Here is a 13833-nt window from a genome sequence, read left to right on the forward strand (position 1 = left end):
AGTAGAACTGAAAAACAACAACATCCTAAGAACACATCCCAGTCACATCCCATTCTTAAAAGGTTGTTCTTTGCAATGATTGGGATAAATGTCATTCTCAAAGATGCTGTGTGGCAATTGGCTAACAGTTTCTCATATATCATATTGCACAGATGCTGGATTGTATATATATCATGGAAATAGAAGGATATTACAGTACCCTGTTACAGTATACCTCTCCTCATATTTAGTTGTTTTAAATGGATACCGTTGTTTTTATACTGTTGCTTTTATGTTTTTGATGTTTTTAAAATTTTGTATACTTTTTAATGTTCACTGTTTTTAACTTTTATAAACCGCCCAGAGAGCTTCAGCTATGGGGCGGTATATAAATTAAATAAATAAAAGCATATGGACATGTCATGACAAATATGGAAGACAGGGATTTAATAGACTCAGAATGATCAGAATGATACAGGCCCAGTTCATATGTAATGCTAAACCATGAGTCTCTTGTGTGCTCTTCGTTCTCTCTCCTCTTCCTACACGGCTGAGGGAGGATTTAACCATGATTCAGTTTCACTTTCTTCGATGCCTGCTTTTTTTGTTATGTACAAACTAGGAGGCAAGTGTTGTTGTTGTTTTAAAAAACCCTAATCAATTGCTAAATAAGCCTCCTGAAACCATGAGTTGTTTGGTTGACTTGTTTAACAAACTAGAGTTTATTTTAAGCCACCATTCTTGATTGGGATGCAACAACAAGCCAGGAATTGTAGAAGCTGAAATGGAATCCTGTTTGAGTTGTATGAGAGGAGGAGAAAGGCAGGTGAGGGGCATGCATGAGCCCGAACTTTCATAAAATCATAGAATCATAGAATAGTAGAGTTGGAAGGGGCCTATAAGGCCATTGAGTCCAATTCCCTGCTCACTGCATGAATCCACTTTAAAACATACCTGACAGATGGCTGTCCTCTTGAATGCCTCTAGTGTGGGAGAGCCCACTAGTATTAGTATCTAGACATCAAAGATGATGTGCTTTATAGTCTGGCTTCGTTCCTACATTGTTGTAGACACTATTTTTGCTAAGGCTTGTAGTGGTTTGCCCACATAGTGCTAAATTATGGTTTAGAGTTACATGCAAATGAAGCCATCATGTTAGTCCACTCTCAGAAAGCAAGATTTAGTCTTGGTCTGGTGGCTGAAAGTCCCATAAGTAATGGGACAGTTCTCCTGTTTACAGGGTAATCTTTATTCTGAGTTAGATTAATGGAAAAAGCTGAGTATCCAATAGAATTCAATGATTCAGAGAAGCAGGGGAAATGGTAGAAAGAAGCTACTTCAGGATAGATCACTGTCTGTACACAGGGAAAGCCCTGTGGTAGCTGTGGATCTTCGCTGCGTCAGTTATACGACGCAGCCACAGCGGGGCTTTCCTGCGAAGCTGTGGATTGAAAAAGTCATTGGCCCCGTAGCGATCTCAGCATGGCTCTTCCGCTGTTTGACATCGCTCTGGGGCCAATCCAGGGGTGGTCCCTGGTGGAAGGCAACTGGCGATTAGTCACCTTCCACCAGAAAGAGAGCAGGGTGGCAGCTCCGGTACCTAGATGGCTGCCCAAAACCCCGCACTCCCTCCTTGGCATTGGGATTACCCAAAACCACCCTGGGAGAGGAAAACTGCAGGGTTTTGGAGGGAGGCGGTGCCAACCCGGCAATGTGAAGAGAGCCCACATACAATCTTCTTTTACAAGGGACTCAGAAATCTGTTTTTGTAATTCCGCATCTACTCAACTGCATCACTCAGCCTACATTGATGGGTCTCACACACCCCATTCACAAGCATCATCAAATGTTAATTTTTGCAATCTTAGAAATGTGAAGCCTAATATTTCCTAGCATCAAGAGGCCACATCAGTTAGAGAAGAGTTCCAGTATTGCATCTCCCCATGGCAAAAATTATGATGAGCAACTATTAATGTCAACTTTTAATACTTTATATGTACACAGAAATTAACTGTACACAGAAATTACAAAAATGCATGTCCATGAGTTCATTTGGGTTAAACACCAACCTCATTAGGAACTACAGTTCAAATGTAATGAACAGCTGTTTCTGACATTATATGTTGAATTATCCATATTCATGAGTTTTAGAGAGAAAAAGGTTGTCACTGTGCATGTGTGTTGTGCAGTCATAGTGTGCTGGAGAGCAGGGTGGAACTCCAGTGATGGGATGTACATTCCTCAATTTTCACAGTAATATTTCAACCCAGCAATTTACCTTCAAGTATGTGATCAGCTGCTTTAAATGCTTCATCCACATTTCCTTGTTCCAGTTTTCGTTGTGGTTCAAAGAATGAATTGTGCTCTATCGCCTCCTACAGTACCAGAAGATACACACACAAGTAGCTCAGCACCCCACATGTTTTCTTCCTTATTTTTTATAATGTAAACAAACCCTAGGATCCCATGATATTTAAACTGGTATAAAAGCTGTTATAAATTTGTAACACAGGTATGCCCAAAGTCTATCACATAATAAAATGAGTTGAGTTCAGGCCCATGTAACTCTTGTGATTTCAATGAGATTAAATCACATAAAGCAAACTTAACTCAGTTTGGACTGACTAAGGGCCTTGCTAGACCTGCTGGATAAGCCGGCAGGGAGGAGGGGCGACGGCGCGCTAGAGGTAGTGCGCGCCGTCGCTGGCTTCTGGACCTGCGACGCAACGGGGCAACGGGAAGCCCCGTAGCGTTGGCCATTTTTTTTTTTTTTGGTTTAAACGGGCCATGTGCGCTGGAGAGCCGCCAGACAAGGTAAGTGGTTTTTTTTAAAAAAAATTAAGCCCCCCCACTCCCCCTGCCCCCCCACAATTCCTGATCCCTCCCCTGCCCGCTTGGCCATCCTCCCCCCATGCCCAATGCCCTGTCCCCCGCTCTTCTTCCCTCGCCACCTTGCCATCCCCGATGCCCGCTCTCCTTCCCTCGCCACCTTGCCATCCCCGATGCCCGCTCTCCTTCCCTCGCTGCCTTGCCATCACCGATGCCCGGCCTTCTCCCCCCACTCCCCTGCCGGGTCCGGCCTTCCCCCCTGCCCGTCTCCTCCCCCGGCCCGATGGGCACAGCGCTCATATGAGCGCTGTGCCCAGTCCGTGGCTTTTCCCAGCTACTCGCAAGTAAGTGAGCAGCTGCAAAAAGCCACGGACCCTGCTAGACGTTCCGCAGCCCCAGCCTGAGGCCGGGGCTGCGGAAAAACCAGGCCATAAGCGAATTCGCTTATGCCGGGTTAAGGGAGGTTTTAGCACGGCCTGATCCCGGATTCTCCTGTGCGTCATCTGGATGCACAGAAGGGAAACCGGGCCTCACACCGTGCTAAGGCCTCGTCTAGCAACGGCCTAAGAGCATCATCAAACAGGGGAGGGGAAAATCACGGTTCCTTACTGTCGCTTCTCCGCCCCCTGCTCCTATCCCACAATACTTTCTCTTTCTTCCTTGAGAAGGAAGAGGAAGTAAACAAAGACCATGAGGCCCATTCAGGGGCAATTTTTATCATGCCGCTTTTCCTGCACACAGGAGGAAATGGTGGCACATTCTGTTTCCCAAGAGAAGTCGTATTTTGGGGGGTCCATTTTGTGATGGAAAGAAGGCAAGAAAGACCGGGAAGCGCATGGGAGGCTGATGGTGGTGTCTAAAGGATGTGTGAAAAACCGTGAGTGGGCAGAAGCAAGCGTGCGATAAAACGCTCGTCTGATGAACCCCCAAGATACCCATAATTTTTACGAGTAATAAAACCACTACAGACAAACTGCTGAAATACACAGACAAGAGCAGCAAGAAGGAACAGGCTGTTCTCCACCTCTATAGTCAGGATCACAGGCTCTTGCAGTTCATATTCTATCTTCACTTTTGCTGCAGCTCGTTTAGCATGAACTTCTGAATCTGCTACCACCGCACAGACAATCTGACCCACACAGGTCACCTGAAAAATGCAAGAAACCAGTAGCTTAATTTTTTCCTTACGCTTGTTCTACAGAAAACCAATGAAACTAGGACCACACACAGACACAAGTCACCATGATTTCTTAAAGGGTATATCCTATCCTCCACACCAGCACAAATCTGCAACTCAATTTGCAATTCTTCCTTGTGTTGTATTTGTAATTGTTGTGCTTTTGTCAATTGGGCAAATTAAAAATATTTCAGTAACAATATAACTTTTAAAATAATACCCTGCAAATTAAGCCAAATCAAGAAACTGCAAAGTATAAAAGTAGGGCGAGAAAAGGGGATGGCCTGTAATAAAATCTTAAGGCAAATCAATTAACACTTAAAACACTAAAACAAAAATCACTTGCATGTATGTACACTATGCAGAATTAAGCCAATTCCTGGTCAAAACCATAAAAACGGAGAAGGAAATCAAATTGCCCATGACCAAAAGTGGCTTACCTTTTCTCTGGCAAATATAATGTCTGGGACACCATAGTTATAGAACTCATTCGTGGCAGGGACGTCCTGAACGGAAACGATATCAACTACACCTGACATCTTGAGGGCTTCTGAAGCATCGATTGTTCTGGGGAAACAGTATAAGGCAGTTCATTATCTTACACAGCTTCATCAGTGCAGGTTGCTGGGGAGAAAAGGAGGTGAATGTTAGAATAGGAATGTGGTAGGCAAAGGGGACATTGGGCTGAGGGAGGCAACTGGGACCCTGAAGTGGGGATGTGGAGCTGAGACTATGGAATGGAGGCAGGAGCTGCTGAAGGATGTGGCGGTGGGCGACAGTGTTCTGTACCATCCTTAGATTTGACAAGTATGTAGCTAATAAGTGTGTAGCCAACAAGTCATCATTTGACTTTGGTGGGTTTGCTAAATCTATTTACCTGCTATTAAGCACCTTTGAACTCTGGGGCATTTACATCTGGGTAAACCTCATGGTTTGTGTCTGTGATGGGATGCTCAAACTACCTTCATGATGAGGGTGGAACAGGAAGCACCTCTGCTCTTCCGTAACATCAGAAGTGAAAACCATGTCCTTATGACTTGGGTCTAGGTTATCTGAAAGACTGTATTCTCTCTTACGAGCCTGCCCGTGCTTTGAGATCTTCTGGGGAAGCCCTTCTTTCAGTCCCACGACTATCACAGGCGCGCCTGGTGGGAACACGGGAGAGGGCCTTCTCGGTGGCTGCTCCAGTGCTCTGGAATTCTCTTCCCAGGGAAGCTAAACTGGCTCCCTCCTCGATGTGCTTTTGGAGGCAGGCAAAAACTTTTTTGTTCCGGCAGTGCTAAGGACTTTTAAAATTGTCATGTACTTCAAATGTTTTAATATTGGAATATATTTTTAATGTTTGTATATTTCTATTCATAGGTTTTAAAATGTGTATGTTTAAAAAAATTAAGGCTGTCTTGAGGCCTAGTATTGGGCAAAAGGCGAGATACTACTACTACTACTACTATCTTGTCTCTGGGCTTCCTGTTGCAGAAGCTCCAAACTAAGGTTAAGGGAGAGAGGGTTCCAGGAACCTGTCTGGTAAGCAGCATTCCTCAAAGCACAAAGGATTAACCTTCCAACACTACTTAGAAAAAGAATTTGCCAAGCAGTGCTACGTACACAATCTTTGCATGGGCTCTAGAACTGGTTACGAGAGCCAAGAAGAGTTCTTCATCCACAGCACGAATGTCATCGCAATAAATAGCTTCCCCTGTGGCGTGCTTAATACCGTCCTGGTTCATGATTGCACGTCCTACTGGATCTTGGGCAGGTTGAGCTGGCGCCACGGACTTTTCAGTGCAAGTGTGACCACGTTATAAAACAAAACCAAAACAAAAGGAAACAGTCAAGATGCCCGTTGGTTTTAGCCTCTTTTTTTTTTCATTTGCAAGCTTTCTCCGCCTTTCTACAACAAATAATTGCAGTGATGATTACATATATATTGCACATTAAAATGTTAGAAAGCAAGATAATGGCTTATTAGTGCTTTCTTCAGAGGCATGACCACAGACTCTACTGATGTCAGGATCTGCACTGAAAGCACGTGATGAAGCAACCTTACTGAATCTAAGCAACGCTAGGTCTGAGCATTGCCTGGAAGGGATGCTGCTATTATTATTATTATTATTATTATTATTATTATTATTATTATTATTATTATTATTATTTCCTACCCGCCTCTCCATTTTGATCGAGGTGGGGAACAACAGTAAGTATAAAATACATAAAATACTGATTAAAAATATAGTATACATTGTTAAAACATCCTAAAAAAATCCTAAAAGCATCCTAAAATTCCACTGGATAGGCCTGCCGGAAGAGATCAGTCTTTATAGCTTTCTTAAATGCTAAAAGACTGTTAAGTTGACAAATCTCCTCCAGCAGGCCATTCCACAGTCTGGGAGCAGCAGAAGAGAAGGTCCTCTGGGTAATACCTGTCAGCCTAACTTTGGCAGACTGAAGTAGATTCTTCCCAGAGGACCTGAGTGTGTGGGGCGGATTGTATGGGAGAAGGCAATCCTGCAGGTAGCCTGGACCCAAACCATGTAGGGCTTTAAAGGTGATAACCAACCCTTTATACCTCGCCCGGAAACTAATTGGGAGCCAGTGAAGAGATTTTAAAACTGGTGTAATGTTGTCACCCCTAGGTGTACTGGTGACCAGAGCTATCTGAGAACCCCATGCTTGCCACCTTGACTGCGTTCAGACAATCGCCGCGAGGGAAGCAACCATTGTGGCTGCTCCCCCTGCCCTCATGTATGCGACTGCCATTTGCATTATTCCCCACAACGGAGCACGGGTTGGCATGTCACCCAAACACCAACACCAACCAAAATCCTTGTTTTGAACAGAGACATCAATAATGCCTCTCTGGAACTCTATGCTGCTGCATATTTGTAAGTTTAATAGTAAAATTTCCCATTTCATGCCTCACCAGAAAGGAAATAGATGACTAATCTATCGAGGCTGAGCAGACAAAGCTGAAATATCTAGATAGATCATATAGTAAGCTAAATTGAATTTAACATTTGGGGAAGTCTAATCCTGAATTCATTGAACCTCCTCAAACCCATAATTTTAAGAGAATGCCATCTGTGTAATAATAAGGAACTACTCAAGTAAAATGCTACTGACCTGGTATTTTTGCATACTCTGGGGCATTTTGGTATGGAAATGTTCAAGGGCACTTGCATAATTCTCTGGGATATCAGGATACCGATTGGGATACTGAAAGAAGGTGATTTAGTCACATTTTTTTTAAAAATGAAACATTTAAATTTAATTAAAAAGCAATCGTAAATTAAAAATACGCATGCATTATTAAATATAATTAGTTGACCTTCTATAACAGTTCTTGAATTTTAAAAAGAGTAAGAACATAAGAAAACATGATGCTTGATTTCTCCACCATATAGGCATAGTGGAAGCAATATGTAGCCTTCAGGACTAGTACACATACTGTATATCATGCTCCTATTTCATTTATTGGTTTGATCAATTTATATCCTTCCTTTCTTCCAAGGAGCCCAAAGTGGTGTACATGCTCTTCCTCCTCTCCGTTTTACCCTAACAAAAACCTGTGAGGTAGGTTAGGTTGAGAGTCAGTGACTGGCCCAATGTCACCCAGTGAACTTCACGACCAGGTGTAGACGAGAACCCGGATCTCCCCAATCCCATTCCAGCATTCTAAACCACTACGTCACACCGCCTTTCATTTATATACAGTGGGTAGTATCCAACACTGCACCATCAGTCTAATATTGTAGATCACAAGCTGAATATGAGCCAGCAGTGTGATGTAGCTGCAAAAAAAAAGCAAATGCTATTTTGGGCTGCATTAATAGAAGTATAGCTTCCAAATCATGCGAGGTACTGCTTCCCCTCTATTCAGCACTGGTTAGGCCTCATCATGAGTATTGCGTCCAGTTCTGGCCTCCTCACTTCAAGAAGGATGTCAACAAGCTGGAGCGTGTTCAGAGGAGGGCAACCAGGATGATCAGGGGTCTGGAAACAAAGCCTTATGAGGAGAGACTGAAAGAGCTGGGCATGTTTTGTCTGGAGAAGAGAAGATTGGGGGGAGACTTGATAGCACTCTTCAAATACTTAAAAGGTTGTCACACAGAGGAGGGCCAGGATCTCTTCTTGATCATCCCAGAGTGCAGGACATGGAATAACGGGCTCAAGTTACAGGAAGCCAGATTGCAGCTGGACATCAGGAAAAACTTCCTGACTGTTAGAGCAGTACGACAATGGAACCAATTACCCAGGGAGGTCGTGGCCTCTCCCACACTAGAGGCATTCAAGAGGCAGCTGGACAGCTATCTGTCAGGTATGATTTAAGGTAGATTCCTGCAATGAGCAGGGGGTTGAACTTGATGGCCTTGTAGGCCCCTTCCAACTCTACTATTCTATGATTCTATGATTCTATGTCATGCCAGCAAAAAGCCAGCCCAATACCAATAGTACATGCTGGCACAACAGGTCTTCCAGGGAAAACAACTGAACCAGCAAACACCACTGACATTGCGCCAGAGATAGTCCACACTATCGCAAAGTCAACCATGCCTGGGGCAGTGTAGCATTGAATGCTGCTCAGTAGCTTGACTCTCAAAATGGAGTTTTGGCCTTTTTAAAACAGAGCTTAATAATGTCAAGCTGGCTAAACCTTAATGTTATATCATGAGAAATTATTGGAGATGTTTCCTAGTGATATACTGTAGTTTAGTAACTTTGACATTGACCCTTAGAGGCAAAGCAGTTGGTTTAGTTTAGTTTCTGTTTGTTAGCTGTGATGCTGAGGAATGACAGGACTCAGAAGGAGTCTTATTTTGGCTCTAATAAAGTTTTCAACTCCGTTTCCACTGGATGTTTCTGGAATTACTGTACTTAGAAATCAAGTCCAATATATGTGGCCCTATGTTTTGAAGACAATGGATAGATAGTAATGGACAGGGTTGTTGTTTTTATGTGTGATTATTATTTTAATTGTTTTTATAATTTATTCCTTTGCACATAATAAAAGAGTTAAACTGAAATCACAGAACTCACTGGCCCCATTCAGAAGACTCTTTAAACGAGAGCTTTAACAATGGTGGTTAAGCCAGAAAGACAGGCTGTGTTCAGAAGACACCTTAAACTATGGCTTTAACCACAGTGAATAAGGCTTTCTGGCTTAACCACTGTGGTTAAAGCCATGGTTTAAGGTGTCTCCTGAATTGGGCCATTCCCTTCTTTTACTTTCTTGCCATTTGATTCTATCAGAGAAGCCTACCAAATTACTAAGGGGCGTTTTCATAACTTTGCTCTAAGTTTTGTAAGTATGGTCATTCAGTTTGCTGATACATCTCTGCTCAGAATTAATCAAGTATATGTCAGTATGCCATTTGATTGTGGAGATAAATAAATAAATACCCAAACAACACTCCCCCAATAAATAAATTGTCATAAATTCAAACAATTTGGTTTTAAACAGTTGGTGGATCAACCTGCTAACATACAACTGCAAAACACAGAAACGCATGCAAACCAACAGAGCAAAATATTACCATGATCTTCAATGACTGCAGCACCTCCAGGTAGAATTTGAAGATGAAACTAACAATAAGAGTTCTTTTGTACTCTACTTTGCCACCCAACGCGGAGCTTGGGAGGATTTCTTTGAGTACTGATTTGCAAGCTTCATCCAACATCTGCTCATCCCATGGTCTGGCAAAATAAATACATTCACTATACAAGTGTGACAGTCACAAGACTAATAGTAGTTGTATTAGTAAGAACCTTACTTTTGTTTTATCATGGTATCACAGTGCTTAAATATATGGTTTTGATCTTGGGAGTTATTCCAACTAGTTGGCTTGGTAAAAGAAGAATGAGGCCCCAGTACAGCAAAAGTGTACTTGATTTTAAATGGACAAAGACATTCATACTGCAGGAAACTGTCACTGTAAGTTATATGTCATGAAATTTTGTCATGACCATTTACCTGAAACACATTTAATCCTTCTTACAGAACTTTTTCTTTTGTATTTAATTCTTCTCCTCCTTCCATCCCAATAAAAAATCTGCATTCTTCCCAAGATCCAGGACTTCTTTGACACATGAACCCTGCTATAACCTCCGTAAAAATAGCAGTTTGATAATGACTGGTCAAGAGGTGAAATTTATCATTAATCATTACTGGCTAGTCTGAAACAATCTCCTGTGGCAAGGAGATGACTCAACATCCACATTACTTCTCCAACTATTCAATGGAGTGCAAGCAAATCAACCCTACTGGTGCAATTCTTGGGCTTATCGAATCTAATGAGGTCCCTAAACAGTAAAAAATAACTACATTTGTGGGTATGAGAACTCACAGCTTATCCAGATGGTTCCTACTTGGGAAAAGCCAAAATTGGAGGGTGGGAAGCCAGAATCAGGATGAGTCTTTGGTCTAAAGATTGTCAAGCCTACAGGAAATCGTATATTACCTCCCAACGAGCATCTGGCTCGTTTTTGTTGCGGCAACTGTGGTGGGGCCAATTCCTCCATAAAAGATGCTGAAGTCCTGGATGATGTTGCAGCCTTGTTCAAAAAGGACCCTCATCCCTGCATTAACAATAGGTAAAGCGTTTTCCCGCCGTGTGGCCTGTCGGAATACTGATACAAACTCACCCTGAGGGTTGGGGAAAATAAAGCAGAGAATGAGCAGGGTCATAATATTTTGAAATACAATCTTTTATTCCAGGACATTCAACAACTTCCGGGTGTTATTGTTTATTTTGAAAGCTACACCCTGTTAAAAAAACTATGCTTATGTTTCATAGCCACAACACAACCAACATTATAAAAGCCCATCACAACTGTGTAGAAATTGAGATGTTAATGTTGTTTTGAAATGTTGCATTCCAACACATTACAAATAAAGTACTCTTTCCCAAATATCTATTGGATTATGTGTTCAGCCTTCTACAAGACTTGGACATTTTCTCATCAAAGTTACATTCCATACCCTAAATGAACCAGTTTTCCAGTGTGGGGTGGCTGCTTTGCCATTTAAGTTTAATTACCTTTAATTAAGCTGTCAATCCTTCCCTCACTGGCTTTGCAAAATGCCCCTGGCTCATACCTCCCAACACTTCATGGACAGGCAAGCCTGTGCTAAATACAAGAGATAGTGATATCTTGTATTCATAGCACTACAACAGACTAAGACGACCTTAACAACTACCTTTTCCAGGCTCCCTTTGGCTTCATTTTTTTTTTTTAATTTTAAATCTTTCTTCACTACCTTTCGGGACAAAAGTCCTCCCAAGGCAGTGTAAAACAATAAAACCGATACCATATTAAAAACGCAATAAAACAGTCATAAAAACAACAAAACAAGCAAGAAAAACAGCAACAACAGCAATCATATCAGAAGGACAGAGTCAAATGATATATTTTGAAGACCTCGTTAAAAGCCTGCAATGGTGGAGAATGGCAGACCCCCAATGGCAACTTATTCCATAGGTGTGGGGCACTGCAGAGAAGACCCTTTCACATGTGGTTAGATGGAAGCCCACCTCCTACCAAGAACCCTTGGGGTAACAGGTTCCTTGGTGGTGGGTGGGTTTTCCCCCCCCCCCCACTCCTTCACGCTGATGAGACATTGGATATAACTTTTTAAGTTGAGAGTTTTGCTAATTTATTTATCTAAATACACTTGCATGGTAATCTGAATGGTTTTAATCAGGGTTAAATGCATGTTTCAGGAAGTTGAACTCTAATTGACTAAAAAAATGAAAATAAAGAATTATTTCTCTAATTCTTCTCAGGGTTATTTTTAGTCTTCACTGAAAAGGTTGAATTCCTCTCATATCACTCTCAGACTCTCAGAGAACCTTCTAGTTTCTGAAATAAGGGGGCTGTCTTGAAGATGGTGCATTGGTGCCATGAGCCCCCAAAACTCAGCGGTTTCGCTCCTGCGGGGCTGCGCCACGTTATCCCCACACGCAGGATCAAGCGCGGGGTTCATATGGATCATCATCGGGGAGGGGGGAGCTGCCACCGCAGCTGCCTTTCCAAAAGGGAGACTTTTCTCCCTACTCCAGAGGCAGCGCAGGGGCGTTCCGGCAGACACTCAGCTTGCCTGCCCGCCCCTCTACCCTGCCTGGGTGGATGGCGACCAATCAGGGGTCGCCATTCGCCTGGCCACGCCTCTGTTGCAACCCCAGAGCACAGTAACAGATGGCTATGCGCTGTCCTCACTGCACTCTAGACAAAAAAGTTGGGTTAAATCTCCAATTTTTGTTTTGGAGCTTCGGGGGGAAGCCCCGGGGTGGGTGCGTGGTGGCTTCTGCTTCATATAATTGATGCCACGCCACAGTGCACCCACTCTGGGGCTTTTATCATGTATAGACAACCCCAAGGCTGGGAGACTCGGGCATTCACTCTTGAAGCAATAGGTGTTGCCTCTGGCAATCCCGTCATAATAGCACCACTTTGCCCTTCCATTCTTTCTGTAAGACACAGGGGTGGGGAACCTGTGGCCTTCCAGATGTTGTTGGACTCCAACTCCCATCACTCCCAGCTAACATGGGGTGATGGGAGTTGTAGTCCAACAACTTCTGGAGTTGATGGGAGCTGAAGTCCAACAATATTTGGGGGTCCACAGGTTCCCACTCCTGCTTTAACATCGTGAATGCATTGTGTCGAAGCCACAAACCAATGCAAACATCATAAAATTTGTATTGTTGCTTGACTATGCAAGTTGTGGATTGTGATCTAATTTGTTTTTACATTTTAACTGTTCCTAGAGAAAGAAACAACAACAAAAAGAGTACTTACCTTCCTAGAATATGGAATTTGGAGAGACACTAGGACCTCCTCTGGTTCAAGAATATTTTTTCCAAATCCATCAGCAAAAAGGTGACTCAAAGGAATCTGTCGTAGTCTCCCTAACAGAGAAAATTAACATCCATACAAATGAATGCCAAGCAGTTCAGAGAAAACCCTGCGTGATCCTTTGCGGTTACTGGTGTGGGCTTTTTGGACTAGTTTTGCATGTGAACTGGCAATGTAGACTGAAGAAATTCAAAGCAATTGCAGTGTTTTCTTCCTGAGCTTACAAGAGTAACTGATTCTCTACAACCATTAAAGATGAATGGCAGAGCCAATTTCTATATCATTAAAAAAATGAGTATGTTTTGTGGAATCTCTCTAACTCACCCCTGCTTTTTAATATATATCTAAGAGTGAAAGGATGGCTAGCAAACAGCCTGGTTTGAAAGAAGGTATGAGAACGCCAGAAATGCTTTCATGCGCTTTCCAGTCGCATGAAGTGTGAATTACACATGCGACATCACAGGTAAGCAACTCAAGCTAAGTCTGTCTCCTGAGGCTCATCTGTCTTTTTAAAAGTAACGTGAGAAGCATTGCTAAAGGCCAAACTACACATTACAATAAATGCACCTTTGCACGGGTGCGCACCTGCTATTGTTGTTTTCCTTTTCAAAATAGCAACTACGGGGCACTTGAAACAGATCAGAACTACATGTGAAGGGGGTTCAACCCTTCCCCCCCACAATGTGCTCCTAATGAAACATCCTACCATCAAAAGCTGCAGTTTACCTCAGGAAGGAAGCTGCTATCGGCACCAATGACATTTCTCTAGTAGGTTAAACATGGAGCAGTTAATTCAGCTAGCAAATAAATAAGGTTATCTAAGGCCCTTTCTACACCTAAGGATTATCCCAGGAAAATGGAGGGATCATCCCTGCCTGCTCCCGGGGTCCGCTGTGTGTCATTTGGATGCACAGGGATGATCCTGGGACGATCCCAGGAAAAAAGGCAGGTGTAGAAACAACCTATGCCTATCTAAGCCTTTGGAGCAGCTACCCACA

General features: G+C 42.9%; 1 protein-coding gene across 2 annotated transcripts in view; it reads right to left on the bottom strand.

Moving 5' to 3' along the window:
* The window catches only part of LOC134392123 (aldehyde oxidase-like), an 80777-nt gene that overhangs the window by 41989 nt on the left and 24955 nt on the right, over positions 1–13833 (bottom strand). For both annotated transcript variants that reach the window (XR_010025029.1, XM_063116171.1), the window contains exons 14-21: positions 12779–12888; positions 10441–10625; positions 9517–9676; positions 7106–7198; positions 5591–5760; positions 4426–4552; positions 3833–3955; positions 2258–2354 (exon numbers count right to left, since the gene is read on the bottom strand). Coding sequence is in view for 1 of the 2 variants with exons in the window: in XM_063116171.1 (XP_062972241.1) it covers positions 2258–2354; positions 3833–3955; positions 4426–4552; positions 5591–5760; positions 7106–7198; positions 9517–9676; positions 10441–10625; positions 12779–12888 (1065 nt within the window). In the remaining variant the exon portion in view is untranslated. The remainder of the gene's footprint in view (positions 1–2257; positions 2355–3832; positions 3956–4425; positions 4553–5590; positions 5761–7105; positions 7199–9516; positions 9677–10440; positions 10626–12778; positions 12889–13833) is intronic.

The sequence above is a fragment of the Elgaria multicarinata genome, chromosome 2, assembly GCF_023053635.1.
Source record: "Elgaria multicarinata webbii isolate HBS135686 ecotype San Diego chromosome 2, rElgMul1.1.pri, whole genome shotgun sequence".
NCBI lineage: Eukaryota > Metazoa > Chordata > Lepidosauria > Squamata > Anguidae > Elgaria > Elgaria multicarinata.